Source organism: Spodoptera frugiperda, chromosome 1 (assembly GCF_023101765.2).
Source record: "Spodoptera frugiperda isolate SF20-4 chromosome 1, AGI-APGP_CSIRO_Sfru_2.0, whole genome shotgun sequence".
In the NCBI taxonomy this organism is placed as follows: Eukaryota; Metazoa; Arthropoda; class Insecta; order Lepidoptera; family Noctuidae; genus Spodoptera; species Spodoptera frugiperda.
The window spans coordinates 7,872,001-7,899,065 of NC_064212.1; the positions used below are offsets into that span (position 1 = coordinate 7,872,001).

The 27,065-nt window shown below is 35.3% G+C and overlaps 5 protein-coding genes across 6 annotated transcripts; 2 read left to right on the forward strand and 3 right to left on the reverse strand.

The window, feature by feature from the left end:
• Positions 1-3,658: 3,658 nt before the first annotated feature.
• LOC118273106 (diacylglycerol O-acyltransferase 1) lies at positions 3,659-13,827 on the reverse strand. 2 transcript variants are annotated; one of them, XM_035589888.2, is made up of 12 exons: positions 13,556-13,824; positions 13,183-13,322; positions 12,696-12,824; positions 11,196-11,293; positions 10,899-10,951; positions 10,703-10,811; positions 10,445-10,594; positions 9,981-10,007; positions 8,457-8,598; positions 7,261-7,426; positions 5,220-5,492; positions 3,659-4,859 (listed from the first exon to the last, which is right to left on the reverse strand). In XM_035589888.2, the coding sequence occupies exons 2-12, from the start codon at positions 13,296-13,298 to the stop codon at positions 4,638-4,640; spliced, it is 1,485 nt and encodes a 494-aa protein (XP_035445781.2). In that variant the 5' UTR covers positions 13,299-13,322; positions 13,556-13,824; the 3' UTR covers positions 3,659-4,637. The 2 variants fall into 2 exon arrangements, with proteins under 2 accessions (XP_035445781.2, XP_035445782.2); XM_035589889.2 differs by lacking the exon at positions 9,981-10,007 and having other exon boundaries at positions 13,556-13,827.
• Positions 13,828-14,217: 390 nt separating this feature from the next.
• On the forward strand, positions 14,218-16,875 carry LOC118273107 (protein slowmo). Its single transcript, XM_035589890.2, has 4 exons — positions 14,218-14,414; positions 14,523-14,688; positions 14,811-15,005; positions 15,329-16,875. The coding sequence occupies exons 1-4, from the start codon at positions 14,383-14,385 to the stop codon at positions 15,620-15,622; spliced, it is 687 nt and encodes a 228-aa protein (XP_035445783.1). The 5' UTR covers positions 14,218-14,382; the 3' UTR covers positions 15,623-16,875.
• A 1,669-nt stretch (positions 16,876-18,544) lies between these two features.
• Positions 18,545-19,956, reverse strand: LOC118273131 (mediator of RNA polymerase II transcription subunit 11). The gene is made up of 2 exons (XM_035589930.2): positions 19,667-19,956; positions 18,545-19,534 (listed from the first exon to the last, which is right to left on the reverse strand). Exons 1-2 carry the CDS (start codon positions 19,740-19,742, stop codon positions 19,206-19,208), a joined length of 405 nt encoding a protein of 134 aa, XP_035445823.2. The 5' UTR covers positions 19,743-19,956; the 3' UTR covers positions 18,545-19,205.
• Positions 19,957-21,173: 1,217 nt separating this feature from the next.
• Positions 21,174-23,545, forward strand: LOC118273128 (60S ribosomal protein L3). The gene is made up of 7 exons (XM_035589927.2): positions 21,174-21,338; positions 21,663-21,855; positions 21,938-22,106; positions 22,344-22,666; positions 22,749-22,928; positions 23,019-23,197; positions 23,315-23,545. The coding sequence occupies exons 1-7, from the start codon at positions 21,336-21,338 to the stop codon at positions 23,507-23,509; spliced, it is 1,242 nt and encodes a 413-aa protein (XP_035445820.1). The 5' UTR covers positions 21,174-21,335; the 3' UTR covers positions 23,510-23,545.
• Positions 23,546-24,909: 1,364 nt separating this feature from the next.
• LOC118273130 (FMR1-interacting protein NUFIP1) lies at positions 24,910-26,885 on the reverse strand. Its single transcript, XM_035589929.2, has 3 exons — positions 26,422-26,885; positions 25,854-26,118; positions 24,910-25,734 (listed from the first exon to the last, which is right to left on the reverse strand). The coding sequence occupies exons 1-3, from the start codon at positions 26,638-26,640 to the stop codon at positions 24,938-24,940; spliced, it is 1,281 nt and encodes a 426-aa protein (XP_035445822.2). The 5' UTR covers positions 26,641-26,885; the 3' UTR covers positions 24,910-24,937.
• Positions 26,886-27,065: the final 180 nt, after the last annotated feature.

A 27,065-nucleotide genomic window follows, 5' to 3' on the forward strand; every position in this document is an offset into this window, starting at 1 on the left:
ACAGACAGCACTTTTCTACGATTTTATTATATGTATAGATAAATAAGATTGAAGATTAACATTTTGTTGTTAAAAACAAAACTGAATTTATTATTTTTATACTATTACACTTGACATGTTTTGCACTGAAAAAAAAACTTTAATGAAATTGGTGCTAAGTTTCGTAGCACCTGTGCTACAACGAATATTTTTACGTAGCGATCTGCAGCGACAGTGCTACACAACTTTCATCACGATTCATCTCATGTTTTTTTCTTAAATTTTCTTATCCATCTACTATTTTTTTTTATATTTTCTAATGTAATCGGATGAAAAGTAATAAGTACCTATTCAAGTCCATGTGTAAGTAATATTTTCATTTTTCATGCATTTCCAAACTTCTACTTATTGCGTCGCAATTTAAATTCACTTGTCGAAAACAAATTAGTATCCATGTCTTGTTTATGAATTATCATATCCAATTAATTAATACGGAGCAAGGCAGCGAGGAGGCTAACTGTAGAACAAAGTGATTTCACGCGTGGTGGCCCGCGAGGCAGAGGGGTTGGTTCATAATCGCGAATTACATGTAATCACTGGGTGAGCGTGACCTGCCACTGCGACCGTGCAACCCCTTCCTTATTATCCCTTAATAATTGAAACGATATGCTTGTTATTGCAAGACAATGCCCTCTGATTTGTATTTAAATTACAATGCTAATTGTGTGCTGTGTGATTTGGGATTGTGCTTTTTCCTTCTCATACATACTGTACTAAAGATAGCTTTAGAAAAAAATATATAGATGACAATTCTAAGCTAATCGAGGTAGAGGTAGATAACAAAATATAACTAAACCAAATAAACCTTATTAGCTCAAACATTTATGTTGACGTTGATGTAGTTAATATTGATGGCATTTTCAATTAACCGGCTCACACGTAACAAATTCGATTCTTTATACCCAACCCATTTATGCAACCCACAAATTAATATTTTTGTAGGTCTAGAAAGAATGTGTGTGCATTAACTTTTCACTATCGAGTGATGCGAATGCTTGACCCAGCTCAACTTACATGCCACAAGTGGTGACAAAATGACTTATTGACAGAAAACCAGAGGGGTTTTGCCTAAACAGCACTGCAAAAGAACATTGTTACAAAAAAATACATTAGCCAATATTTTTAATTTATGTAAATACAGAGGTAGATGGATAGATATAATATAATATGTACGTACTTTAGAAGGATAGGGTTGTAGCAGCCGGCAGTGCGGCGCGGGCTCGGCGGGCCGTGAGCTGACGTTGCCAACTCTGTTTGCTCACCACGGTCAACATTGTTAGTAGCGCGCCCCGCAAATGTTATTACATGATTAACCCGAAGCTAACACGTATCCCACTTCTGTTTAACCTAGCTTTGTTAATTGCCCACTTTGAAACTGCGTACATCAAATTATTTCATCAAATCAAACAATATGTAGGTTGGTTAGCAGCGTTTTGTATGATGATTCGTTTATTATCTTACCATCTAGTAATTAGATGTGATTACGATACATTAGTGACACAAAAGTATGTACATTGTGACAGTCTCCTTGGTTGAATGGTTACATGTGCCTGTCCTCAAAGGGGCCGGCAGAGGTGCATTAAATTAAAGTGATTTTAACTTTGCGTAAATCATATGCCTACTTTCATAATAACTCTCAATGGACTTGCTTGTTAGTTACGTAGTCGCTAACGGGACTGTCAAGAAAATGGTTTTCCTAAGCTATTCTGGAACTGTCAATTAGAACATTCGAAGTGAATTCGATCGTGGTCCACGATGTCATTGGTTGTGACAATAATCTCGATTAAAACCGATCGATCGCATTGAAAGTTACAGAATAGCCTAGCTATTCCCAGGTGAATAAACTATATGATGCAGGTGAGTATTTATTTCTTTTAAAATCCTTAACATCGTCAAGAGCCAGTTACAGTCCAGTTTCTTACGAATCCCCGGGAAGAGCAGGAATGATGACAAATGGCAAACACGAAGACAATAAATTAATCAAATTAATATTCAAGAATCAAGAATATAATCTCAAGTTTTCGACATTGTTATTATTATGCAACAGGAAACTTGATAGGAGTGATTCGGTTAAGCCAGGCGACCCCGGCCACAAGAGGTTCGCTCCCAGAGGCGGGACACGTTCGCGACCCGTTATCAAGACCTCTTCATCAATTGATTCCTCGCCCTCCGCAGCTCAATAGGACGACGATCCGCTTTCCAATAAACTACAAACGTCCTAAATTTAGATTTGTTAAATGAAAATGGTAAGGAAAATTGTTTATTTAAGATTTTTTTTTTCTAAAACGTTTTTAATTTCAAATATGTAGTTATAAGAGTTTTGGATTTTTAAATGATCTTACGACCGTAAATAAGGAAACAGTACCTAACTTGCAATGTCTACTTAGTCGTAGCATAAAAAAGATAGGTCCTACTTCCCTTCTTACAAGTAGGCTTAAACAAAGTATGACTTCACGGTCAGTCAGCCAGTTGGCTGCCATGGAACGGGTAGCGGGTTCGATTCCCGCACGCAACTCTTTGTGTCTCAATTTGTGCAATCCACAAATTGTTGCTTCTGGTTTAGGTGTCACGTGTGTTGTATGTGTGTAAACGCACCCACGACACAGGAGAAAATCCCAACGTGGGACGTCTTCTTAAAAAAAAAAATTATGTTTGCAACCATTTTGTTATTTAAATGACGACATCGTCACAGTAGTGACATCTATCCTCGCCGTAAAAAACTTTTGCACGCTCCTCCATCCCTATTTTTATTCCCGCTCGCTTAGCTATAAATAGCATAGCTATTGTATTTGTATGAAATCCGCGCTCCATTTTAGTTCCACTTTACAACAACAGGTGGCTCTAAACGTGTTAAAATTTTATTATCTAGAATATTAGATTATTTAATCAGCAGTTTTCAATTTGTACGTGATAAAACTGAAAATGGAAATCCCTAAAAATAATTATGCTTACTTACAAACATGCAATTAAATTTGATGACGATATTTGAATTAGACTATCTATTAAAAAATTATTAACAAGCAATTAAGGTACAATAGATCTTATTCGAAGACATTAAGACTTATTTTGAAGAAATCTTTATTGCATTAATCTTGCAAGATTAATTCCGGTCAGCATAAAAATCATAAAATTAAAATAAGTGGGACATCGCAGTTTTCCTAGTTTACCTATTCAGCTATTTACCTACACTTAACTAGACAAAGTAGCGTCTCGTCACGAAATTGAATCGTGTATTGATCACACTAACAGCAACACGTATTGGAGTTCAAGGCAACCAGATAAGGGTTCAACGACCTCTGCACATGCCGACAACGCGTCAAAGGTTTAATCTGACGGAGATATTTTTGTTATCACGTAATCAGTGACATCCCAACTATAATGTACGCCCGGACATATCCAAGGTTGAAACACATACATTTATAATTTCTTCGGCGTGTCTCTCTCACGTGCGTTTGCGCATGCCAGCTAATATAAGAAACGTCACGTGTATACAGCCACGCATTAACGACTGGTATTTCTGTGACTACAAACGTGTCTTGTACTATGCCAAAATCTAATTTCCGAAACTATTTCCGCAGCTCAGTCTATTCAACCCGACATGGAGTGAAATAAAACACTCTTTTAATTATCAAAAATTACTTTATATTCTTATAAAAGTAGAAAACATGTAAAATATAAATATAAGTAAGTAAATACTTACTGAACATTATATAAATCCAATTATAACAAATTCATTTAAATGCTTTTCTATTATAAATGTGATTTACAATATGGCTATAAAAAATAATAAATAGCATTATTCATAATTTCCTGTATTGCACAGTAAAAGAGTAAGAAACGTTACGTAAAACATTCTCTCAAAATCAATTTTACCCATGATAGTTTGTACAAAAAAAAAGTTCATTAGTAGCAATTTAGAGAAGATCAATTCTCATTTTAAACTCGAAATTAGAATGTAATACATTGAGAAGAATGCATTTAGTTTTTTCGAGACATGGCCTAGAATATCACAATATATTGTGTAGCACCGAAGTGCATTCAGTCTTAATTAAAATGCTAGAAATTCAGGAAAAAGAGGGATCTGTTGAACAGTTGCCCAACAAAACAGACTTAAATTTTACCAAAATTAGCCCCATGTTCTAACACCTAAATCTTCGACAACCTACACCATAAATAAAAACTGTTTTAGTTCAACCACTACTGTAAAACTTATTACTAGAACACATGAATTGCTTGACTTAATAATATACAAAATAATTATTATTCTTACATCTATCCTAATCCTAAATTCATAGTATAAAAATTTTGGCAAATTCTTGACTAAAACAACCAATCGATTACAATTATTTCATAAATATTGTTGTAATAACTCTAATAAATAAATAAATACGAAAAAGATTTTGCAACACTCTTAAAATATGATACAAAAAAAATGTGAATAATTACCATGCACCTTTTGAACACCATTAGATGAAAAAAGAGTGATTAACATACTTTGTCATGATGAATAAGTATTTCCTATAATAAATTATATAAATAAAACATTTTAAAGTGCTACAAAACCTTTTCACCAATAATCTCCGCATAAGTTCATTCAATTATGGCACTTCTACCGTTGGTTTAAAATGCAACATGGCGTAATCGTGGTAGTACATCATGATGGCTAGGGGCTGGCCAAGGATTAAAGAGCTCCACACCATAAGGTTACCCCAACGTGCTCCGAGCTTTATTTCGGCAGTGCGAGAGATCACCGCCATCGGCGGTTGGGCCATCATACTTAAGAACGCCCAAATCCTAAACATTTGTAGTGGGACACTGACCTGTAACAATTATGAATTTGTAAATGTCATTCGTAAAGTTAGTAACAAAATTGCGTATTGAAAAAATACTAGCTGATTTGAAATCAAACATAATATTATTTCACATTTTAAAAACTATGTCTAGTCAATCGTATAGTACTGAATAAAGATCTCTCTGCGAAGGAGGGTTTTGCTTCTTAACTTCGAGATCGTAGTTACAACTTTTTACAACAATATTAAGATGACCTGCTACCTATCCCTTAGTCATCATCATCATCAGCCAGAAGACGTCCACTGTTGAACAAAGGCCTCCCCCTTACTCAAGGAGAACGTGGAGGACTAAGGGGGAGGCCTTAGTACTTAGTACTTAAAATTACTCACCAAATATTCATGGAACAACGCAGATATGGCGAACACAACGAGTCCAGCATTGAACTTGCTGAATCCCATTCCAGTAATTGGTTTGTACACGTGTCTGACCGCCCACATGTGTACTGGCATGTTCCAAGTACTCCAGAACACGGATATGTTGTTGGCATTCCACCAGTCTCCATAGAACTTGCGATCAGCGAATTGTAGCAGCTCACCCATCAGGTTTAGGAACGAATGGAAGGTGAGGTAGAAGAAACATAGCCAGAGCAGATGGTTTGGTACCTGGAACATTAAGATGGGAATGAGAATAAGTTTATTGAAAGACTAAAATGATTTATTAAAACTTTAGAATAAGAAATATTCTTTGTAATACATACATACATACATATTTATGATACAATCTCTAACTACTCCATACTACTAAATCATTTCGAACATGACTGTATCATATGGTGAAACTTATAATATACCTAAATTCTACTTAGCTGGGATAGGTTTCATATCTTGAAAATATATTTTATTTTTTCTTTCTTAGTAAACGAGCTTCTCGAAGTAGTTATGGAATAGCTCGAAGGAGCTTAATACGATCATTTTTTGTACTATCTCCACTAAAGTTATTTAGTTAACACAAAAAGCAAAGAGACATAAAATAAAACTATGAATGAATATACGTAATAGATACGCAGCTTCTAAAACAATTGCACGAGCAAAGTACCAAACACAGAACAATGGATTTATTTCTTTAAAACATTCTTTGATCACTTAACAATAAGATGACCTTGTTTCTTGGCACCTGTGTAGAATTTGAAGGTTGAAGAAAGTGGCATGTAGCTAGATTCAATTTACAAATTATACATAGTAGTTGGGAACCTAATCGTTTTGCAAGAATATATCAAACATTAATAAAAGACACTTCTAATTGGCCCTTCGAAAAAAACGACTACTCTCCGTGATCTCCTTAGTATGAGTTTGATTGGTTGGTTTATTCGAGCCGGCCAATCAGAGCGCCAAACGCATTTCGATTACTTTAAACGTAAATCAAACTCGTACTAAGGTTATACAGGATCGAATAGTATTGTTGTGTCGTGTTCTCGTCATGTTTAACCACAGTAATTGTTGCTATGTTTAATTACCAAGCCGATCAAGATGTCTAGCACTTAAGCAAATGAATTTATGAATGAGAGCCAATTGGTAGGTACCGGCTTGATATCCGTAATTATTTTTATGGCTTGTCGACTTGCCAGTTCATTAGCAGGTCTCGTGCACTGTCTACTTGCGTGGGCGACTAGCATTCAGACAATTTGTTCTATTTCAAAATTGCAGCTTGACTCTGTAGTATTATGTTTCTTTCACTCGTTGTATTTTAATACCTACTTTGCATATAACAAGGTTTTGCCACATTGTGACAGCAGAACAGAATAAATACACTTCATTCTTCTTACAGTGAAAGGGGGGAAATCATCGTATAACTTCTCCCGCCTTGGGCGAGGCGAGAGTTAGTGTCAGGATGTTACGGACCAAAAACCACCCCGTTTCTACTCCTGCCTTTCGAGCTAGAGCCCCGGTACCCACTAGGCAGTACGCAGCCCTAAGTCCTGCAGTATCTTAAGACCCGATTAAAGAACTAGACATTTAAAGCCCGTGCCACAGTAGGCACTCTCTGATAAAACTGTACCTTTTAAATTGCAATCTCCATTACTCGCCCGTCTACCAAGCATGGAGATTATAGCAATGGCAGCCCCTCTTAAACCATAGTCCAGATCGAGGGTAAGGGTACCCATAACCCAACAGTGGGCAGCCAAGGGCTGTTAATGTATATAACAAGGTCAAGACAAGACAAGGTCAAGATATTGTTTAAGTATACCTTGAATTTATTCTGCGTTTGAATTCGCAATTCTCATGTTTAGGATGTTTGAATGGATTGCCAAATATTTGTGAAGTATTGATACCCATTATTTATGTAAATCTAAATATGGTGATATAACCGTTTAGTCAACAAACATCAGCATGTATAATAGTTAATATGGCAGAGTTTATAAAATTCACTTACAGCTAATTTCAACAGTCTCTCTGTTATCCTTATAACATCCATCTTGGTGAAAGTTTCCACAGAATTCGTGATGGTAGGTATCATCCATTGTTGGAACAACGCCAACGCTAGATTTATACCGAAGAACAGCTCCAATACCCTTTTAATTACAAAACGCTTCCTGATCCTGAAATAGATATTGTTACTTATGTAGTTTGACTGTTAGTTAAAATGCAACGGCACGACTTTTATCCCCGAAGGGGTAGGCAGAGGTGCACATTACGGCACTTAACGCCGCTATAGGTACAATGTGCACCCACTTTTCACCATTTGTGTTACCTATAAGTCCCATGTAATAGGGGTGTTCATTAAAACTAGGTTTTAATTAGTCGCTAAACAATATCTGTTTGTAATTTTCCTCCTTAACGCGTTATATGTCGATAGGTAGATGTATGCGAGACACAATGTGTTTTCTATTGTGTCTCACATAACGGCAGACAAGAGGTTTAGTTAGTCACGGGCATTTGGAATTTGAATAAGGAAAATTTAATAAAACCTATAGCACTATTGGTAAAACCTTTAACCTTAAATTTTCCTGCAAATAAACCGTGTCGTCATGTCTGGCTTAAATATATTTAGTTTAATAATTCCACCATTACGTGGAGCGATCATTCAAAATTTTGACGTTAATAAACAAAAGCCACGTGCTTTATAAAATTCTCGTGTTTGCATTGATATCTATCGAGATAGCATGATTACAGGACACGTGTTGTCTCACGTTTGTTTAATAAAAAACGTGAGTTTATTGCCCTCGATCCACACCTGTACCTACTTGGCTAATAATTGTCTCTCTAAGTGGTTAACACTTTAGTTCAAATAGGACACTCGTGATATAGTAGTTAAGACTTCGAGTTGGCATCACCAAGCCATAAAGTCCTTCAAAAACACGATCTGTCAAAAACTACTCAACTAGTTGGCATGCGCAAATAAACTATTATTATCTTAAAATTATGCTATTTAACTACTGGTAACGCTACGCAAAAACCACTCAGACAGGCATGCCGTGAAAAAATAATAGTTGCATTTATTAAACACAGTAGGTATCACAGTCACAGTCATTATTATAATAACGGCTTCATAATTGACTCGGGTGACACAGTCGACCTTCTACTACTACAACTAAAAATAAAAATAAAACAAATGCATTCAAAACTAACCGTGCAGTTCTGGGGAAATTCAACTCATAACAAAGGGTGGGGGCCAACATAAAGTATACCAGGTCTTTTAAGTTCAGGTTATCCGGGTACTTGGTCAATCTCGCTGCAGCCGGAGTGTCATTGATTAGGTCCTCCTTACTCTCTGTTGGGAAAGGGTCATTAGTTAGGTACTAATTGGTGATAACCTAACGGACATTTTCAATAGAACAGCTATCTGGATTGTCTTTAGAAAATAATCACAGACTTAATTATTATATGTTATCGGCTTACTCACCTAACTATTTGACGAGGAACTCAACTAGTTTCAAGCCATGCTAGAATTGCCGCGTCATGTGTCGCGGAATGCTGCTCATTAATATGAGCCTCTAGCATAATCGTGAGTAAGCCAATAACATAATAATGCATTTAGTATGTCTCACGGAAGTTATAATAAAATCAGAGACATTCTAATATTATACTGATACGCATAACTCCTAACCATCTCTGTGTGAGAAGATGCCTTTGCTCAGGCGTGTGGTGCCTAACTCCGGAACGTCTGAACCAACCAAATTAGACAATCCTTTCCTTGTAGCCTTTACCGAAATATAAAAGAAAATCTTATGAATTTATTAGGACAATCTGAGAATAATTCATACGAAGCCTGAGCGTGACACGAGTAGAAATAAAATAATGCCATCACGTATGATGTGAAAAGTCTTAGTGCAATTTGTACCTAAAGTGCGTCTCTCGAATCTAAGAATGATATCTTAATCCTGATTGAGTTTCCAGACTTCCTTTGACTGATTGTATAGTTGAAGTGATACCGCAATCGCAAGATATTTGGCTATATTTACAACGTACAATATCATAATTACATACGGTGTCATAATTGTTCTTAGATTACGTTTATAGATATTAAAAACAGCAAAATTAATGTGCGAAATTTTATTAATATGTAGTTGAATTGACTAGTTTCAGTGAATTAATAAACCTACACTTCACTAGAGATAGTTTAAAATTAGCTTGATTAAATTAGCCCGAAATTAAATAGTTGGCTGTTGCATAGACCAATCCAGATAGTTTGTACATTGATATCGTCCATTAGTTATCAATTATTGACTTAAAGTGCGATTAGTGTATATTACACATGCCTTTCACGCAACTTCAGATTACTAGATAAAAATAATAAGTACAGATAGTAAAAGGATGTGATAACAGTTGTAGAAGTGTTTTTAGGAGCCGAAAACAATGTTACGTAACGTACGATTAAAGAATTAAGTGCAATAATCGATATTAGAATTATATTTTCTATAATAAATGCTAATAGAAGGCAAGCAGTGGTCTACTGAGTTTTCAACAAATACTGCAACCAAAGCTAACTAAAATTATACTCTGCAAAACAATAAAGCTTCAAAAAACAAAAAAAAAAGACAAAACTACAAAACACACACGCATTTAAAAGAAAAAAACGGCACTCAAAGCAGGAAATATAGTTTTTTTTTTTATATAAGGAAGTGAACACACACAAAACCATATCAAACTTACGCTCTTGCTCGGCCGAAACAAGTTTATCTGTAATCATTGAATAACCTTTAACTCTGTGTCCTCAAATATTACTCAATACTAATGGTGTCATGATCTTTAAGGCCGGTATTACACTTATCAAATATGTGCCTATAACTTTCTAAACTGTTTGTCATTGTTAGAAAAAAAAAAAATCTGCTGAAACTATTTGATACACGAATAACAAAAAGTTGCTTAGCGTCTGTCTAACCACCTTCATATTAGTGCCCAATAAACTCATGTGACAGTAGTAGTCCACACAAATTACGTTCTTAATTCAAAGTTATCTGATACATAGCGGCTATCCAGACATTGTGAAACAAGTCCTTATTCTGTTGCGTTATAGGATTTTATGGACCAACAAAATGTTAAGTTTGATAGTGTATTACCAGCCTTATATTTCTTATTTTTATCAATAATAATATATAATTCTTAATTCAACTTACTCCAATTAGGTGCAGACAAACTTTGTCTACGAAGTTTAGTATCCGAATACTTTTTCTTTAATCCAAGGCGGCACCAATAATTCGTTTGAGTGTAACTCCACAATTTCAAAAATATTATCAAGTAGAGCATACACACTGATGTTATACCCACTGAAAAAAAATGCAAATCATGATTACTAATTGTCTGTAATAGCTTTTTTGTTCTACTTTGTCGACATTTGTCGAGATATTGAGACAAAGGACTTAAAATATGCTTACCGAAACTAAAATCGTTGCCCCTGTAATGTAGAACTGCGATAGGCAGTAATACCATGAGAAGCAAGTGAGTAATCTGCAATATGATGCCAAGCTTGTTTGGTATTAAATCCTAAAACAAACAAAAAAACGTTACGCCTAATCTTCCTTTAAAATTATCGTGTAGTTACAAAAACACATATTTTCAAGAAATACTTACAACAGCTATCCCCTTTTCGATAAGTAGACTTAGAACGATAGGCACGATGCTAACTGAAAAAACAAACTCCTTAAATAAATTGAAAAGAGCAACAGAATATGAAAATGAACTTTAAGAACATTATAGTAAGATTTATTTTCCAGAACCAAAACCTTAATAAACTGAAAAAGAGCAACAAAATTCGAAAATGAACTTTAGGTGCATTAAAGTAAGATTTATTTTCCAGAAGAAAAACCATAAGTATAGATTTGTCTCTTCAAAAGCGTTCTACAGAAGATGACCTTAGGAAATACTTACAAACTATCAGAATAACTGAAGGGTATTGGCTTCGATCACCTTCATTGTAACCTGTTAACACTATGATCCATTCAAGCGGGTTTACACGTAATCCGTATCTGTAATTCAAGACGATAACAGTAAATAGAATACATGAAGCATGTATGTTATTGCGTAAAGGGATATTAATAACACTCTGTATGTATTATCCACATTTGGCCAGCTATTTACAAGCAAGTCCTACGTGATAACAGTTAACTTCTTTTTGTACTTCTTGTTGTTCCTTCCTCCCTGAGATTTGTGAGAGGGAGTGTCAGATTCCACGAATTATTTTGGTTCGGAATTTTCCATTTACACAAAGCTAGGCATTGCTAGTTTAAACCACCCTATTCCTACTCCAGCCCTATTGCTGGCGTTCCTATGCCACGGCCTGAGATAGTCTGGTGCTTCTTCCAGACACGCCATACGATCGGTAATCGAATCCGAAACCACTTTGTGCTTATCAACTGACTAATGACGTTTTAAAGACTATGCCCCACACTAGGATTTTCTCTTGTGCCGTGGGTACGTTTACAAATTCACATACACATGACACCCAGACAATCCGGAAATCGCGTGCCCGCTACACGTTGCACGGCAGCTAGTGGTCCAGCCACCGCGCCAAACGAGCAGTCGTTATCAATAATTATTAATCAAATCATTCTGACTAGGAAAAACTGACAGGATGAGTCAGATCAGTGACTAAGGAAAAGAAGAGGAATTGCATTATTATTAAAAATCTTTCCTCATCTACCAAATGTTTGCTCTTTCAAAAGGTTGCGGAACAGACTTGCGTAAAATACAGATTGCCTATTTATTGCCTGGCCCTGAAAAAAACTATTTACAAACAAGTACTAAAATAATGATATTTTAATTTATTTCTTCAGGAAACTTCCCAACATCTTGCTAGCCTTGTGTAAGGTCAAATAATTACCATTGGACATTGGTCAGTGGTAATAAACACAGTATGAGTATGACATCATGATACAAAGTGCAAAATCCACTACTAGAATAGTTAAGTACAATGTACATGTGTATTTGGCAATAAGCATTAACATAGAAGTAATATATCACTATCTAAGATTGTTAGATATAATAATTTGGCCGTCTTTAGTCCATTTATGGCTAAGTTACTATACAAGATCTTTTTTTATATGTCACAACCTTGAGGCCAAATATAAGCCAAGTAGTTGCATGTATGTAGTGGTAATTGTAATAATTAACATAATTTACATACCTGATTTGTCATTCTGAACAGCGGAAAAAGAAACCAAGATTAGTCGAAGAATTTATAAAAGGATTGCAATAGTTTTTCTTTTTAATTTATAGGGAACTCTATAATATCTAAGAGTACTAAATCAAGCACTGAATAATCATTGATGTTTACACTACAAGATTTTCTATTAATACTTAGTATTAAACATTGTTACTTGGTTTTCATCAATCAATATAATAAATGAATTATTCAAAGGAAGTACTTACTTCAAAAAATTTTCAAGACCTAATCGGACTCCTCCGATAGAGAGCATCAAGAAGCCCCAGTTGACGAGACCAGTAAAGTCATTGAACTCTGAGCTCCATGAGAATAGAGAATCTCTTGGAGTGTGAATGCTGGAACAACAAAATATTAATAGGAATAATACTCCCGTGATCAAAATTATTATAACAAAACTGTCTTATAAGAAAATATTTGGTTTGTATTAACCAAATATTCAAATTTTGAGTGAATTATTTTTTTAACAGAGTAAAGATGTATACAATAATTATCTCAATAATATTTAACAGAAAAACAGACCTAGTTTAATAGATAATAGATATGTTGATAGCCACATGATAATATATGAAACACTTTTTAAACAACTCAAACAAGCTCTTTAAACTTTGCTATATTTAGTTAAACTCTTTCTTATGTTATTCTTTTAATATTATATTAAATTCACGTTGAAAATATTATAAAAATACGACTTACGGCTTATCCAATTGCAGTTTTCGAACTTTTTTCTCCTGCTCAGTTATTTCCTCTGCTTTCGAGACGCTTTGAGCCCTCCTGTAGCGGAGGGCTTTTTCTTCAGATTCAGTAGTCATCTTGCTCTAATCCTTTTTTGCTATCTGCGTTAAAATAAGCGACAAGTTTATAAATTGAGGGTAGTAACTTAAGTTTAAAAAATAAGAAAATCTATCACTATTTGTGTTCACAATTTACTTATATGACTTCTTTTCAATCTATCTAAGGAGGATTATTAGATACCTAAATAAAAACGCAAGTTATATTGAGGTAACTTGTTATCACTAGCGGTGTACGATTACTACATAACAACTAAGAGTTAAAAAGCCATACGTACATAGTTACTGGACTAAAAGAAACATAATATTCCTGTGGCGGCTATACCAATTTTCACTTCACTGATTATTCTTGTAATTCACTAAAAATATTAGAAAAATCACACTGCCCAAACACTCCACTTTGACCAAATTGAACAATCTGTCAAATCCGAAATTGAGATTGTCAATAAAATAAAACGTCAATCACTCAACCTTCAAATGAACTTAAAGTTAAATCTTAAACTTTCCCGCCATAATGTAAAAATTAAAATATTTACAGAGGTTAAGGATTTCAAAATCGTAATATGCAATTACAACATGGTATCAGCGAAATAAAATTAAATTTTGTATCATTGATGAATAAATATGGGGGCAACTTCATTCAAAGAAATAAAAAATCAATTTCTACATCCGTATTCCGCATTCCTTTTCTAGACATTATATGTGTTACCATAATAAAAATCTATCAAATTTGGTATTTTTTTGAAATATTAATAATTTTATTAAATAACAATCGGAACATCTATTCTAATTTAATTTAGTACGTGATGATTGCGATGTTGCAGTTTTTGGGGCCAACGAATAATTTTATCTTAAAACCAACAAAAGCATTGATGCTTTTAAAACAGTAGTTTTCGTATTTTCTTTGGAAACGTTTTCATTTAGTAGATTCACTGATAAGAAATTGGTCACTTCAAACCTCGACACAGAGGATAAAGGTCGTCTGTGTGTAAATGTGACTACCTAATATGTAACGGAAGTTCAAGGAAATACCAGGCCACTAATGAGATAATTTTGATATTATCTCTAAATTATTGATTAATTTCGTAGACAATTCGACACTAAAATGAAGATTTGGACATCAGAACACACTTTCAAGTAAGTTGTGACGATTGATATTATGACGCAACCTTGAATTTGTGAGGCTAGACCTCACAATATTATCTATCATTTCAATCAACTCTATGTCTTTGTTTCGTTTTACAGCCATCCGTGGGAGACGGTTGCTCAAGCAGCATGGAGAAAATACCCCAATCCTATGAACCCAGCAGTTATCGGAACCGATGTAATCGAAAGGAAGGTTGTGGATGGGGTTTTAGTCACACACAGACTCGTCAGTTCCAAATGGTTTTTCCCGAGATGGGCACAAGCAGTAAGTTTCGCAATATTGTTTCATTAATTACAACATTTCATAAAAAAAAAAAAATTATTAACCTAAAGTTTCGTGAATGTGGTTGAAAGACTTGGCTAATTTACATAATATTTTATTTTTAGCTCATTGGAACTGCGAAAATTTGCTACGCTAGCGAAAAATCTGAAGTGAACCCAAATGAACGACAGATGACCTTAAAAACAACAAACCTCACATTCTGCCGATACATTGCCGTCGATGAGACTGTACGGTACACACCACATCCATCTGATACTTCGAAAACCTTGCTAACACAGGAGGCTGTAGTCACAGTACAAGTAAGTTACCTTTTACATTTTATAAAATTCTCTGTAGTTAGTTTTCTTTTCACTCTTAATTATGTTCACATGACTGTAAACAAATGCTATTATATTCTAATTAGTTTCTTTTAATTTCTGTGTGTAGGTGTTATTCACTTTAAAAACTAAAAATAGTGATAGTGTATTCTTGTTGTGAATTACCTACCTAAATTGTATTAAAAACAATGTATATTTATTTAATCAATAAGTGGGTAGATTAGCAAGACATCAGGTTTGATGTTCTCTACCTTATCTTTTATTTAGCTACCAAGCTGTTTCTACAACCAAAATATTTTTTTCAGGGTGTACCACTTAGTAGCTACATGGAAGATCTCTTAACCAACAAAATTTCTTTGAACGCTGGTAAAGGTCGCCAAGCTATCGAGTGGGTCATCGGTAAAATAGACTCAGAAATAAAGGAACTGGCAAGCACAGCATGTAAAAGCACAGATGAATTATTATCACACACAAAGAAATCTCTGGATGATATTACTTCAACCGCAAGGAGATCAATGGATGATATATCATCAAAGGCCAAGAGGTCACTCGATGATATAGAAAAATTCACTAAGGCCAATGCCAATCAAAGGAGCTGAAAAGAGGAGTGATCGTATTGTTGTGTCACACAACTAATGACCTGCACTAAATGTCTAATTATAACTAGTTAATTTATCTACTGTTATAATACTGTAATTTATTTATTTTGTAATGGCAAGAATGTGCTTAATAGCATGCTTACGTGAATTCAGATAAAGGCATAGTTATCAAGTTGGTTTTTGCATGGTATATCAACTGATTGTGTTATCAGCTGTATTGATGATTGATGACATATCAGTAAAATAGTGTATGTGCAAAACTCTCTTCAAATATGTAACATAGTACCTGCATTGAATTTTTATTATAATAGTTAATCTTGTTTTTGGAAATAATATAAATTACCTCATATGACAAATTTATTGTCTCAAAGAGTAAATGTGGTGTTGTGTAGTTACTTATGTGTTGAACAAAAGTAATTGTAGATAAAATGATTTTAATAAGTATTGTAGATTTACAAATGTGTATAAATGTAGCTTAATACTAATTGGATGTTTAATGATAGTAAAATTTCTTTCACATTTTATATTAATTAACATATTTAATATATATTGTATTCTTAAATTTAATGACAACACTTTGTGATAAAAGGTAATTTATGCAACAGAACAAGTTGGCAAGGATATTTTACTTTCAATTCCAAGTCAATGCCAAGAAATTGCTAAATGCAGACAAGACTGATACACTTCCTAAGAGTGATGGATTTTAAAGAAATAATCTATGCTTGACGCAGATAATAATATATGAATCCAAATCTGTCTCCAAGATGGTGTGCAATCATGATGAATGTAATATATTATTCGCATCCACTCATATAGACAGGTGCAGTCAGGTCAATCAATAGTATGATCATTCTTAAACATTGTATATTTGCAAAACTCAGCAATGTGCTACCATTCCCTGTTGGTTGTCCTTGAGTTATGGCAAATGCATTCCAAGTAAATGTCGTTTTGTGTTAGAGTTGATACCAGCCCACACTGGTGACCAAAAGGAGAATTGTTGTGTTTTAAATAAGATTCTTCCTGTCCACATTTTTATATGACTTTTCACTTTTGAGTGGCACGGAAGTGGCAGTTTTTACCAAAGGATTAATTATATTTGAATGCAAAATATTTTCAAATTATTTATCTAAAAGTTATATTGTGACCTCATACTAGGTGTGATCTCATGTACACTTGGTTATTGATCTAAAACTATTTTCAGCATCAGTGTATTTTAAATTTCATATAATTTGCAATAAATTTTTGATGAAGTATCTACTTTGTTTTTACTACCTCTACTTACCCTACCTACAGTAACACATACTCCTCATTACCCAAATTAAAATAAAACTTAAATGTAATAAACTTTTAGCACTTGGCAGCAATGCACAGTAAGGATAAAAATTACTATGATAGTAATTCGTGAAATAGCCGATAGCAATGTAACTTCACGCCTTTCTCCCTTGGGGGCTAGGCAAATATGCACACATTGGTTGTAACACACACTTCACCATCACCAATAATGTTACAATCTAGTCCTAACTGTAAACAAAAACTGACTTATTAATTAAGAAGAGGTGTGCAATAGTGTACAGAATAACCAGACTGTAATTTTGTGTGTATTTACTGCATCATCTAAGTTCATTACTTTAATAATTAATTAGATAGACTTTAGAATTAGTCTCATTTCTATCAACACAATACATATAAAATAAAAATGTTTCCTCATCACGAATTGGTGCGTAACATATGTACACATAAGGAAGGAAACAATGCACATAAGTATGTCATTCAAATATAACAAAGCCACACACAACTGATGAATGGTATCAAATAGTCCAACTGCATTGACCTTTTTATCATTTACACGTGACCAATGAATATTTGTATACAAATACAACTCTGGCATGTGACTACATACACGATTAACAAGATAAAACGTATATAGGTACCTAGCCAGCTATATGTATAGTAGATGCTTAACATTTCCTACGGATGACGTTATACGGTCAAATTGTGTAGGTAGTATACTATTTCCCGCGAGTTTATCTAATGCAGGGAAAACTGTGTGGGCTAGGCTAACGGGTGCATGGTGCTAATATATCTTGTTGCGCAAATGCACGGTGCCCTGTGATGTGACCGTAACGCAGTGACGTCACATTAGAAAGTTGTAAAGGGACTGAGACATCATAATTCTCGTTTAGGCTCACAACACAAGCTGTTTTAACTTGATTGATGCTTGGTGAAGGAAAACTCCCACCAAAAACATTCTGTAAATAACTAGCCAAACCTCGAAGGAATAGTTTGTTTATCTCTAAAAAGTAATGAAATCTACACAAAGTCGTGCCAAGTCAAAGATTCCTTACTGCGATTGTATACCTAGTTAAGTTTGACTGGCCGTTGCGTAGAAACGCGGGCTTCAGCTGAGACTAGCTGAGGGTTCCTCATTGGGTACTTCTCAGGATACATCAGGACTATCGATTATTTGTAAAGGCAAGGTCGATAGTTATTTCAAAAAGTTTGATTGGGCTCTTGTGTTTTCTAATCAGGGTCACCAGACCTATTCCAGATCTTTGATTATTTAGCTTTTCCTATAGTTTTCCCTTTATGTGGTCATTTTAACCTTAACTTTCTACCAAATCTTGAATTTTAAGTATGTGATTATAGCTAACTTGAAAACGAAAATTTTTGCGTTTTGATTTTATCCAGAAGTTCTCAAATAGGGGACTGAAAATGCAGTGAAATGGTTCCAGTAAATGATGGTACGGCTGTATTTGCTTCGAGCTCGTCTTGGCGGGAGCTCTGCCGTGCTCCCAGATATTGCAACAACACGAGCATCAGGTGTTTACGGGAAATAACCGAAGGCGGCAATAGGCTGCAAATTATGGTAGGAAATTACTCTGCCTTTCATGAGATATTTTTTAAATTTCAAATAAATGAATGTGAATTTTATAATGATTTAATGATATCATTTATTGTGCATTATAGTGTGTGATACATTTCCAAAAACTAACAAATACAGTTATACAGTATTTACTACAATCAATGAATTTACGCATCTTTTTAAATTGTATATTATTGGTACAATTAAGGATATAAAATTCTATTTAGTTTACTAAATTATTCTCAATACATTATTTATTATAATTAAATGACTATTACACAAATATTCAGATGCGAAACATTAATATCATATAATTAATAGCATTAGCCTACAATTACTACAGAATATTTATTTAAGCAATTTTAAGTAAGGGTTCATTCATATCTGATGAAACATGCGTTGCATATTATCGGTCGCATAACGCCAGAACAGATAAATGTATAGAAAAACTCTTGACAGTTCACACTCGACCGATGATATGTTAGTGCGACCAATGCTAAGCTCGACATATTTTACGTCAGACATGAACCAACTCTTAATGTGGTATGTATTTTCTTTATTAATTTAACACTTTTAACTAAAACAAAGAAGAGTCTTGGCTTACACATGGCCAGAATACAGAATACATTCACAATCACTTGTGTAAATTAGTGTAGATAACAAGAATGCAGTTCTATGCACATAGTCTCTTGCATAACACTTGAAAAGTTACAGTTTGTATCAAGTACTGGTGCTTGAAGATGTCATGTTGCCATTCTGTACATTTCCTGACACTGATCTTGTGGCAGACAGGTGAGAAGCCTTCAGGCGGTCCAGCTCATTCACCCAAGAGCGGACATGCTCCAGTCTATGCCATGCCATCTGCAAAACTTTCTGTGACGCATAACCTGATCCTTCATGAGGTTGCCCGGTAGAAACTTGAGTCAAATAGTTGATCTGATCACTTAGCTTCGATTCCACTTGACTCAAAGTTCTCAGAAATTGTGAAGTGTTTGTTTCCGCTTGTTTTTGACCCGACTTTTCTTTGCTCAGCTCCAGCAGTGCTTGAGCTGAAACAAGGATTTCACAGTTAGTTTGTGTCACAACAAAATGGTCAGCAATATAATAAAATTTCTGAATCTTTATATCCAATCTTTCAAAATTGTTTGTTAGGTTATACTACATTTTCAAACAATTCTTACCTGCACATTGGAGACATGTTATTATATCTTTTTCAATATCATCCAGTATTTGGATCCTTTCCATAGGCGCAGTCATTTTTACTATCAAATTCTAGAAACCACTTTAACAACCTTTAGAATTAGAACCTCACAAAAGGATAGCAAGAAATATCACGGTAAGTAATGCTGATGGTGCCCAAGTTCTTGCCAAACCAAATCGCAAGATCGAAACAAAAAGATGCCCAAAAAACCAAAAACACACACAAGCAAAACTACACACAAGTCACGCTTGTCACACTGACAGGTGATAAGGTGACAGTGACAAGTGCTAGTGCTACCAAAGCGGAGTCAGAGAATATTTAGATCTCTTTTTAAAACGATTATCAATACTACTGCCAGGTCCACCAGATATCGATTAGATATAAACCGTGGACATAAACAAATTCAAAAGAGTCTAGCCTGAATTAATTTATCAAAACGTAATCAAGAGTAACTCAGAGAATAAAGGCACGTGCATGAAACCCTATGTAAAAAAATAAATGTAATGCATATTGAATTGTAATTCTAATAAGTGTGTTTTCACCTTTATGTTCCCACATTTGTTGCCAGTTAACCTATTACGGACGATTTAAGGAAATAACAATAAAATCTAATCTGACCCCTTCAAAATCTAACAATGATTCGATTCTTTTATTGATTTGTATGAATCATTGCTCTTTTTTTAGGAGAGAGATATTAAGTTCTTCTTATAAAATTCAGTTCAGTTCCTTTTTCTGATAAAACCATCTGCCACCAAAGTTCTCGCCATGACGAATCAAACGAGCTGAAAATCAACAGATTTATGTCGTTTTATTACAAAGTTCCCATGATCACTTTGTAGCTTAATCATTAGAACCTGATAATAAATCGAAAGACAAATTTTGTGAAGATACTATCTATCAGACCTTAAAAACAAAGAATGCGATGTTAGAACATAATTATTTATCACTATTGATATAAACCCTTGACTTGGTGCTGAAGTCAACTTGCATTTTAGCCACATTATGTAGAGAGTTGGGCCAATACAAACGTGCGTTTTTTTTTAATTAGTTCCTTTAATTTTTTAATTTACCATTTTATTTGAAATTCGAATAGCGGTTACTAGATTACATCAACCTACAAGGTTTCTATGTATGCCCAACAGTTTCTAAAATAAATGGCTGCGACATACGGACGGACGGACGGATAGATAGACATGACGAATCTATAAAGGTTCCGTTTTTTGCCATTTGGCCACGGAATCCTAAAAAGGGTACGATGGGGCTAGCATAACTTTGGTAAAAGCCCTTAAAGAGCCCTTTTAGATTAAAAAAAACTTCTCTAAGTAGTACTATAGTCTTAGATAGATACTAGAAACTGGTGCCCTGAATATACAGTCTGTGAGTCTGTCATATTCTTATAATTATGCCATATGTGTGTTGCTCGATGTGGCGCCCAAGGACACGCAAGTTATGAATCAACCACTACAAACACGTACAACGATAGAACAGCTCACAAATAATAAGTTGTATTTTCAAAATAAATATTTCGATAAAAAAGGTATTTTGGTATTATGTACATGGTAACATTGTTATTTTAGACAGCTCATTGATGACAGCTCACGGATAAACTCTTTTTCAATCGGCCATTTTTGTCGCGACTGTCTACGAACATGGTAGGTGTTCACCGGCAAATCTGTGATTATTTTCTCAATCTTGTGGTTTTACTGTAATGTGCCTATTAATTTATTTTCAATGTGGTGTTTTATAATGTTTGCTTATAATATTATCACAATCGAATTCCTATTTAATTTAAATTTTGTTGCTAATGTAGTGGTCGTGGAAACATGCAAATGATGATCTCCTATCTTTATAATATACGGTTAGAACCTGAGTTCTATGTGAAGATTTTACTAGGGCGGACTGATGTTTATATTTAAACTCTTCATGAATGGTTTTCTCCACGTTCACCGTAAGTAACATGTGCAATCTGGTTTCAGTCGCATAGAAAGTTTTCGGCGCCCCGTCATGGGTCCATGGGATTCTACCCCAAGAAGAGGTCCCGCCGTCATCGTGGTAAAGTAAAGGCATTCCCCAAAGATGATGCTAGCAAGCCAGTCCACCTTACCGCCTTCATCGGCTACAAGGCCGGTATGACCCACGTGGTTCGTGAACCCGACCGTCCTGGATCAAGTAAGTTGGGAATAATACATTCTTTTCGATAATTGTCTTGTTTCTACCGAAACGTGTAATTCGATCATACCACTTTTCTCAGAGATCAACAAGAAGGAGATCGTGGAGGCTGTGACCATCATCGAGACGCCACCAATGGTGTGCGTTGGTGTGGTTGGTTACATCGAAACTCCTCATGGTCTCCGCGCTCTGCTCACTGTTTGGGCCGAGCACATGTCCGAGGACTGCCGTCGTCGGTTCTACAAGAACTGGTAAATATTTATCTTATCATTTGATGTACAAACAACCTTAAAATTCCAGCATTTCTATTACTGTTTCTTCTATTTTGATGCATTTTCACAATGTTTCTAATCAAAATTTATAGCTCTCCTCTTGGAAATGAGAGTTCTATGTTAAATATGCCCAGTGCATATTGCTACCAATTGGTCTCCGCTCAACGATGAGGCCTTTTGGTTTTTTCTTACAGCAGGCAATTTATGATTCACCAGGTACAAATGCAAGAAGAAGGCATTCACTAAGGCCAGTAAGAAATGGCAAGATGAGCTTGGACGCAAGTCCATTGAGAAGGACTTCAAGAAAATGATCCGCTACTGCAGTGTGGTCAGGGTAATCGCTCACACCCAAATGAAGCTGTTGAAACAGCGTCAAAAGAAAGCTCACATCATGGAGATCCAAGTCAATGGTGGAACTATTGAAGACAAAGTCAAATGGGCTAGGGAACACCTAGAAAAGCCCATTCCTGTGGACTCTGTGTTTGCTCAGGATGAGATGATTGACTGCATTGGTGTCACCAAGGGTAAAGGATACAAAGGTATGGATCATTTTCACTTATTCTTATCTTTGTTTTTCTTACTTGTACCCAATTCCAGACTAATTATATCTTTATTCCATAGGTGTGACCTCCCGTTGGCACACAAAGAAGCTGCCCCGCAAGACGCACAAGGGTCTGCGTAAGGTAGCTTGTATTGGAGCATGGCATCCTTCAAGAGTGTCATTCACCGTTGCCCGTGCTGGTCAGAAGGGCTACCACCACCGTACGGAGATGAACAAGAAGATCTACCGTATTGGACAAGGTTTGTTTCATTATTTCAGTCACTAAAATTCACCTTGCATTAGTGTACTACAAGACACAGAATAAAATTAAAATTTTTTTGTTTATTCAGGAATCCACACCAAGGATGGCAAGGTTATCAAGAACAATGCTTCTACTGAATATGACTTGTCTGAGAAGTCCATCACCCCCATGGGTGGTTTCCCCCACTATGGAGAAGTCAACAATGACTTCGTCATGATCAAGGGTTGCTGTATGGGACCCAAGAAGCGTGTCATCACTTTGAGGAAGGTGTGTATCTAGAATATTGCAATAAAACCAGTACATATTTTATGTGCAGCACTAAATGAAATGGTATGTCAACTGATTTTGGGATTCATTTTAATAATATTTTATTTGTAATTCCAGTCCCTGCGCACGCACACGAAGAGAGCCGCTCTTGAGAAGATCAACCTTAAGTTCATCGACACATCGTCCAAGTTCGGTCATGGTCGCTTCCAGACGCCGGCTGACAAGGCTGCCTTTATGGGAACCCTCAAGAAGGATCGCATTCGTGAAGAGGCTGCGGCTACCACTGCTCCCGCGGCTCCCGCCCAGTCTTAAACATCTGTTTAGACGAATAAAAATAAGAAAACCTTATTACAATCTTTTTCTTTTATAGAAAACCCATTTCATTCTTTATCGTTTAGGTTACCGTTAGGTATTGATATTGGACAGAGTCGCGCCTTGGGGTGAAGTGCGCCCACTTGTTTACACCTTCAAACTTCGAAAATCTTGAAGGCTGGCTCATATTATAATAGATGCATTTAAATTCTGTTAAAAATTTATTTTATGGTACAGGAACCATGACATTAGATTTAATAGGGACAGGAAAACGGGGTGAATAGATACTATGAAGAATTTTCCTATACCTACCTGTTCATCTTTCAACTGTCCCTATTCACCCCGTTTTACTGTACTCTATATAGCCTAGGTTTAGCGTACATACACAATCATATTGGTCAGGTTTTTGATCATACTGTCACCACCTGAGCTATTGATCTCCCCTAGGCAATGTAGGTACTCTATAATTTGCCGATCGATTTGAATAAAAATCTCGAGACAGAACTGTCGGTCTGAGATTAATTTCCTATTTGCGGCCCTATTTCTCCTTCAATAAAAAGTATATTGGCTGCTGTGCAGTGTTGCTGCCGAATCCAGGTGATCCATACCTTGTACGGTTGGCGCGTTGGATGGTCGACCGGCTGCCAACGTGTAGCTAAACAATGAAAACTTGTATGTTTGCAAACACACGGACGACATAGATTTTTTTTAAAAGAAAAATAACATCCTCCTTATTAAGGCGCTTTGCACATGGAGCAACTTAAGTTGAGGAAACTATCAACATTTTAAAAGTTTCTTGTAAAAAGTTGATAGTTGCTATAACGTTTACGTTTGCCGCAATTTTATGGCAATCTGTGAGCAACTTTCATAACCGAGTTGCTAAATCTACGCAGCGATCAGCGTTCAGTGTGACAATGGATATCGAAGAAGCAGCACTTGTTCTCATTTTATTACGTCGTCGCCGTCGACGGCAACTTTAAAAACCGGTATAATATTTAACAGTTGCTAGTTGCGGCAATTAGGAACTATCTTAGTCATCGATTACAGCAACTGAAAACTGTTGACGATTACCGGAACTCGAAACTCGAGTTGCTATGTGTGCGCGGTTCAATTGAAATATATGTAAACAGCTAGTTGCCAGTTGCCAGTTGCTCCAATAGTTGCTCCATGTGCAAAGCGCCTAAGTCATTGGCTCACAAGGTAAAAAACAACGTCACGCCTTTGATCCCCGAAGGGGTAGGCAGAAGTGCACATTACGGCACTTAATGCCGCTATACAATGTGCACCCACTTTTAACCATTTGTGTTATAAGTCCCTTGTAATAAGGGGTGAGCTCACATGGTAAAATTAGGTTTAACATAGGTACCTATATAATAGGAACATAATAAAAAAATGCTTGGTTAAAAATAATGTCAATAAAATTTAATTTTATTGGCTAGGTTTATCAAAATAATTATTTTTCTTAATATATCTAATACATTGCAACACTATATTACGTTCTTGCCTAATTTCATTGTGCAACAGTTTCTGGAGGAGTGTTGATGGTACTTTTCGTTTTGTCTTATAATTAGGTCTCTCTATGTTTTTCGGCGGGATAACACTTTTTACTACAGGCTTTTCTTTATTTTTCGTTGTTATTTCTTGAGTTGTATCATGTTCAACATTAGTTTTTTCTATCTTTACTTCCTCTGGCGCGTCATCATCGTCACTTTCATTTTTCTCAACTTTAGGAGGATCTTCAACTGGCTTTATTTTGCTTTCATTTAATGATTGAACTTCTTTCTGGTTTGGTACTAATTTGTTTACTTCTTTATCATCCTTTTCTTCAGTTTCTTCATCTGTAGATCCATATTCACACATTAGAGATGTTAAGGCTCCACATAGCACAGGCTCCTTGTTTGGAGTTTCTTTAGGAACCTCTATGGTTGCATCATAATCATCATCAAACAGTTCATTATTACTCTCTTCTGCCTCTGGCACTTCTTCAGCAGGGTCATCCAACTTTATACTAAGAATGCCAGCGAATGGTTTCAGCTTATTCTTTTCAACTGTAGCAGGTGGAGTGGGGATAACTTTCGGTTTTTTCTTTGGGGGTTCAGAAGTATTTGTAGATATTTTTGTATTAGGTTTGGAGTTTTGTTTGTTACCCCAATTTTCTCTGTTCATTCTAGGATTCTGGTTTCTTTTGTCAGTACCTAGTTTTCTTTTGAAGCCTGGTTCATGAGCTGAAAAAAGAGGAGAACCACATTAAGTTGTACTTGAATTTAGCTTGATTATCTAAGAAAAGGAGAGGTTCTCTTATTATTTTTAGTATAGATAGAGAGTTAAATAATTAAAGTATTACCTGGTGGCTTTCTGTTATTCCTATGGTCACGGTTCAAGTTCATTTTTTCTCCTCTTGCAACTTTTTCCTGGTGTTCAGCCTCCTTTTTCTCTATATTGGATTTTGTAGGATATTTCTTCTTTCTTTCTTCTCTCCATTTCTGTATTTCTTCAGGGTTGTTCAAGTTAGCAATTTTCTTATACAATCCAGTTGAATGTTGCATTTGTATGTGTTTTGTGATGACTTTTGGATGTGCAACAAATTGGCAACCATCTATATTGCATTTCTGAAAATAACACATGTTCATATTTATTATTTATGAATACAAATCTCATGGCCTGATATTACTAAGACTAGCATGTCTAGCTGGTAATCATCATGGTGATTTTTGGTGGTAATTGCTAGCCAGAGTAGCTTGGCTCTCCATGGCCTATTTTGGAGATTGTCTAAACCAGTCCAAACCTTTGTGTGCTAGTATGTTGTTCTCTTATACATAATAATTATGGTGAGCTCAGATTTATTTTAGGACCAATATTATTACCATTTAATAGATGTTTTTAGATTGAATTATTTAAAGTAGATTATTTACCTGGTGTTGTTGTTTATGTTTTTCAAGAATGTCTGCTGTAGGAAAACCTCTGTCACATGTCTCACACCAATATTCTTCACTATTTTGATTTTCTGTTTTCATGACTGGTGGTCCAAACCTAGGAAATCGTGGTGGTCCTCGAGGTCGCCATTGATTCTGATAGGGCATAGGCCCTCGGTGGAAGTTGTTCATCATTCGTGGACGCGGAGGTCTATTCATTATGCAGCACAGTAGGCGTAATTATTACACTTAGAAATAAAATTATTAAATTATGTGAAAACAACTATATTATTATATGATAACTACTTTTCGCTTAACATCACAATATTGCCGTTTAAAGCTTTCGCTAGTTGACTGCAATCTATAGATTTTACAAAATAATAACTATGTTATAAAAACTTATTTCACTTTCAATAGCATGTAAATAAACATAACCTCAATTTATAGCTGTCAAATTTTAACATGCCGTTCCATAGACAAGTAGTGCTGCCAGTGTATAAAACTGCGTGTACCAAAGACAAGAAGTTGTACTTGAAAAAAGGTATAAAATCTAATCTAATTTAAAAAATGTTAAAGATTTCTGATTAAATGCTTATGAAATTCCGCACGTTAATTTGCAAGTTATAGCTATTAAAATCGACTAA

What these genes read in the sequence shown, in the direction of transcription:
- LOC118273107 (XM_035589890.2), top strand. Translation starts at nt 14,383, where the DNA reads ATGAAGATTTGGACATCAGAACACACTTTCAA. An exon ending in ACATCAGAACACACTTTCAA is followed by an intron (nt 14,415 to 14,522) that starts GTAAGTTGTGAC and finishes TTCGTTTTACAG; the next exon opens with CCATCCGTGGGAGACGGTTG. An exon ending in TCCCGAGATGGGCACAAGCA is followed by an intron (nt 14,689 to 14,810) that starts GTAAGTTTCGCA and finishes TTTTATTTTTAG; the next exon opens with CTCATTGGAACTGCGAAAAT.
- LOC118273130 (XM_035589929.2), bottom strand. Translation starts at nt 26,640, where the DNA reads ATGAATAGACCTCCGCGTCCACGAATGATGAACAACTTCCACCGAGGG. An exon ending in AACATAAACAACAACACCAG is followed by an intron (nt 26,119 to 26,421) that starts GTAAATAATCTA and finishes TGTTATTTTCAG; the next exon opens with AAATGCAATATAGATGGTTG. An exon ending in GAATAACAGAAAGCCACCAG is followed by an intron (nt 25,735 to 25,853) that starts GTAATACTTTAA and finishes CTCTTTTTTCAG; the next exon opens with CTCATGAACCAGGCTTCAAA.
- LOC118273131 (XM_035589930.2), bottom strand. Translation starts at nt 19,742, where the DNA reads ATGACTGCGCCTATGGAAAGGATCCAAATACTGGATGATATTGAAAAA. An exon ending in AACATGTCTCCAATGTGCAG is followed by an intron (nt 19,535 to 19,666) that starts GTAAGAATTGTT and finishes TCCTTGTTTCAG; the next exon opens with CTCAAGCACTGCTGGAGCTG.
- LOC118273106 (XM_035589888.2), bottom strand. Translation starts at nt 13,298, where the DNA reads ATGACTACTGAATCTGAAGAAAAAGCCCTCCGCTACAGGAGGGCTCAA. An exon ending in TTTGTCTGCACCTAATTGGA is followed by an intron (nt 10,008 to 10,444) that starts GTAAGTTGAATT and finishes CAATGATTACAG; the next exon opens with ATAAACTTGTTTCGGCCGAG. An exon ending in CGTTGTTCCATGAATATTTG is followed by an intron (nt 4,860 to 5,219) that starts GTGAGTAATTTT and finishes TAATTGTTACAG; the next exon opens with GTCAGTGTCCCACTACAAAT.
- LOC118273128 (XM_035589927.2), top strand. An exon ending in CGTCGGTTCTACAAGAACTG is followed by an intron (nt 22,107 to 22,343) that starts GTAAATATTTAT and finishes ATGATTCACCAG; the next exon opens with GTACAAATGCAAGAAGAAGG. An exon ending in GATCTACCGTATTGGACAAG is followed by an intron (nt 22,929 to 23,018) that starts GTTTGTTTCATT and finishes TTGTTTATTCAG; the next exon opens with GAATCCACACCAAGGATGGC.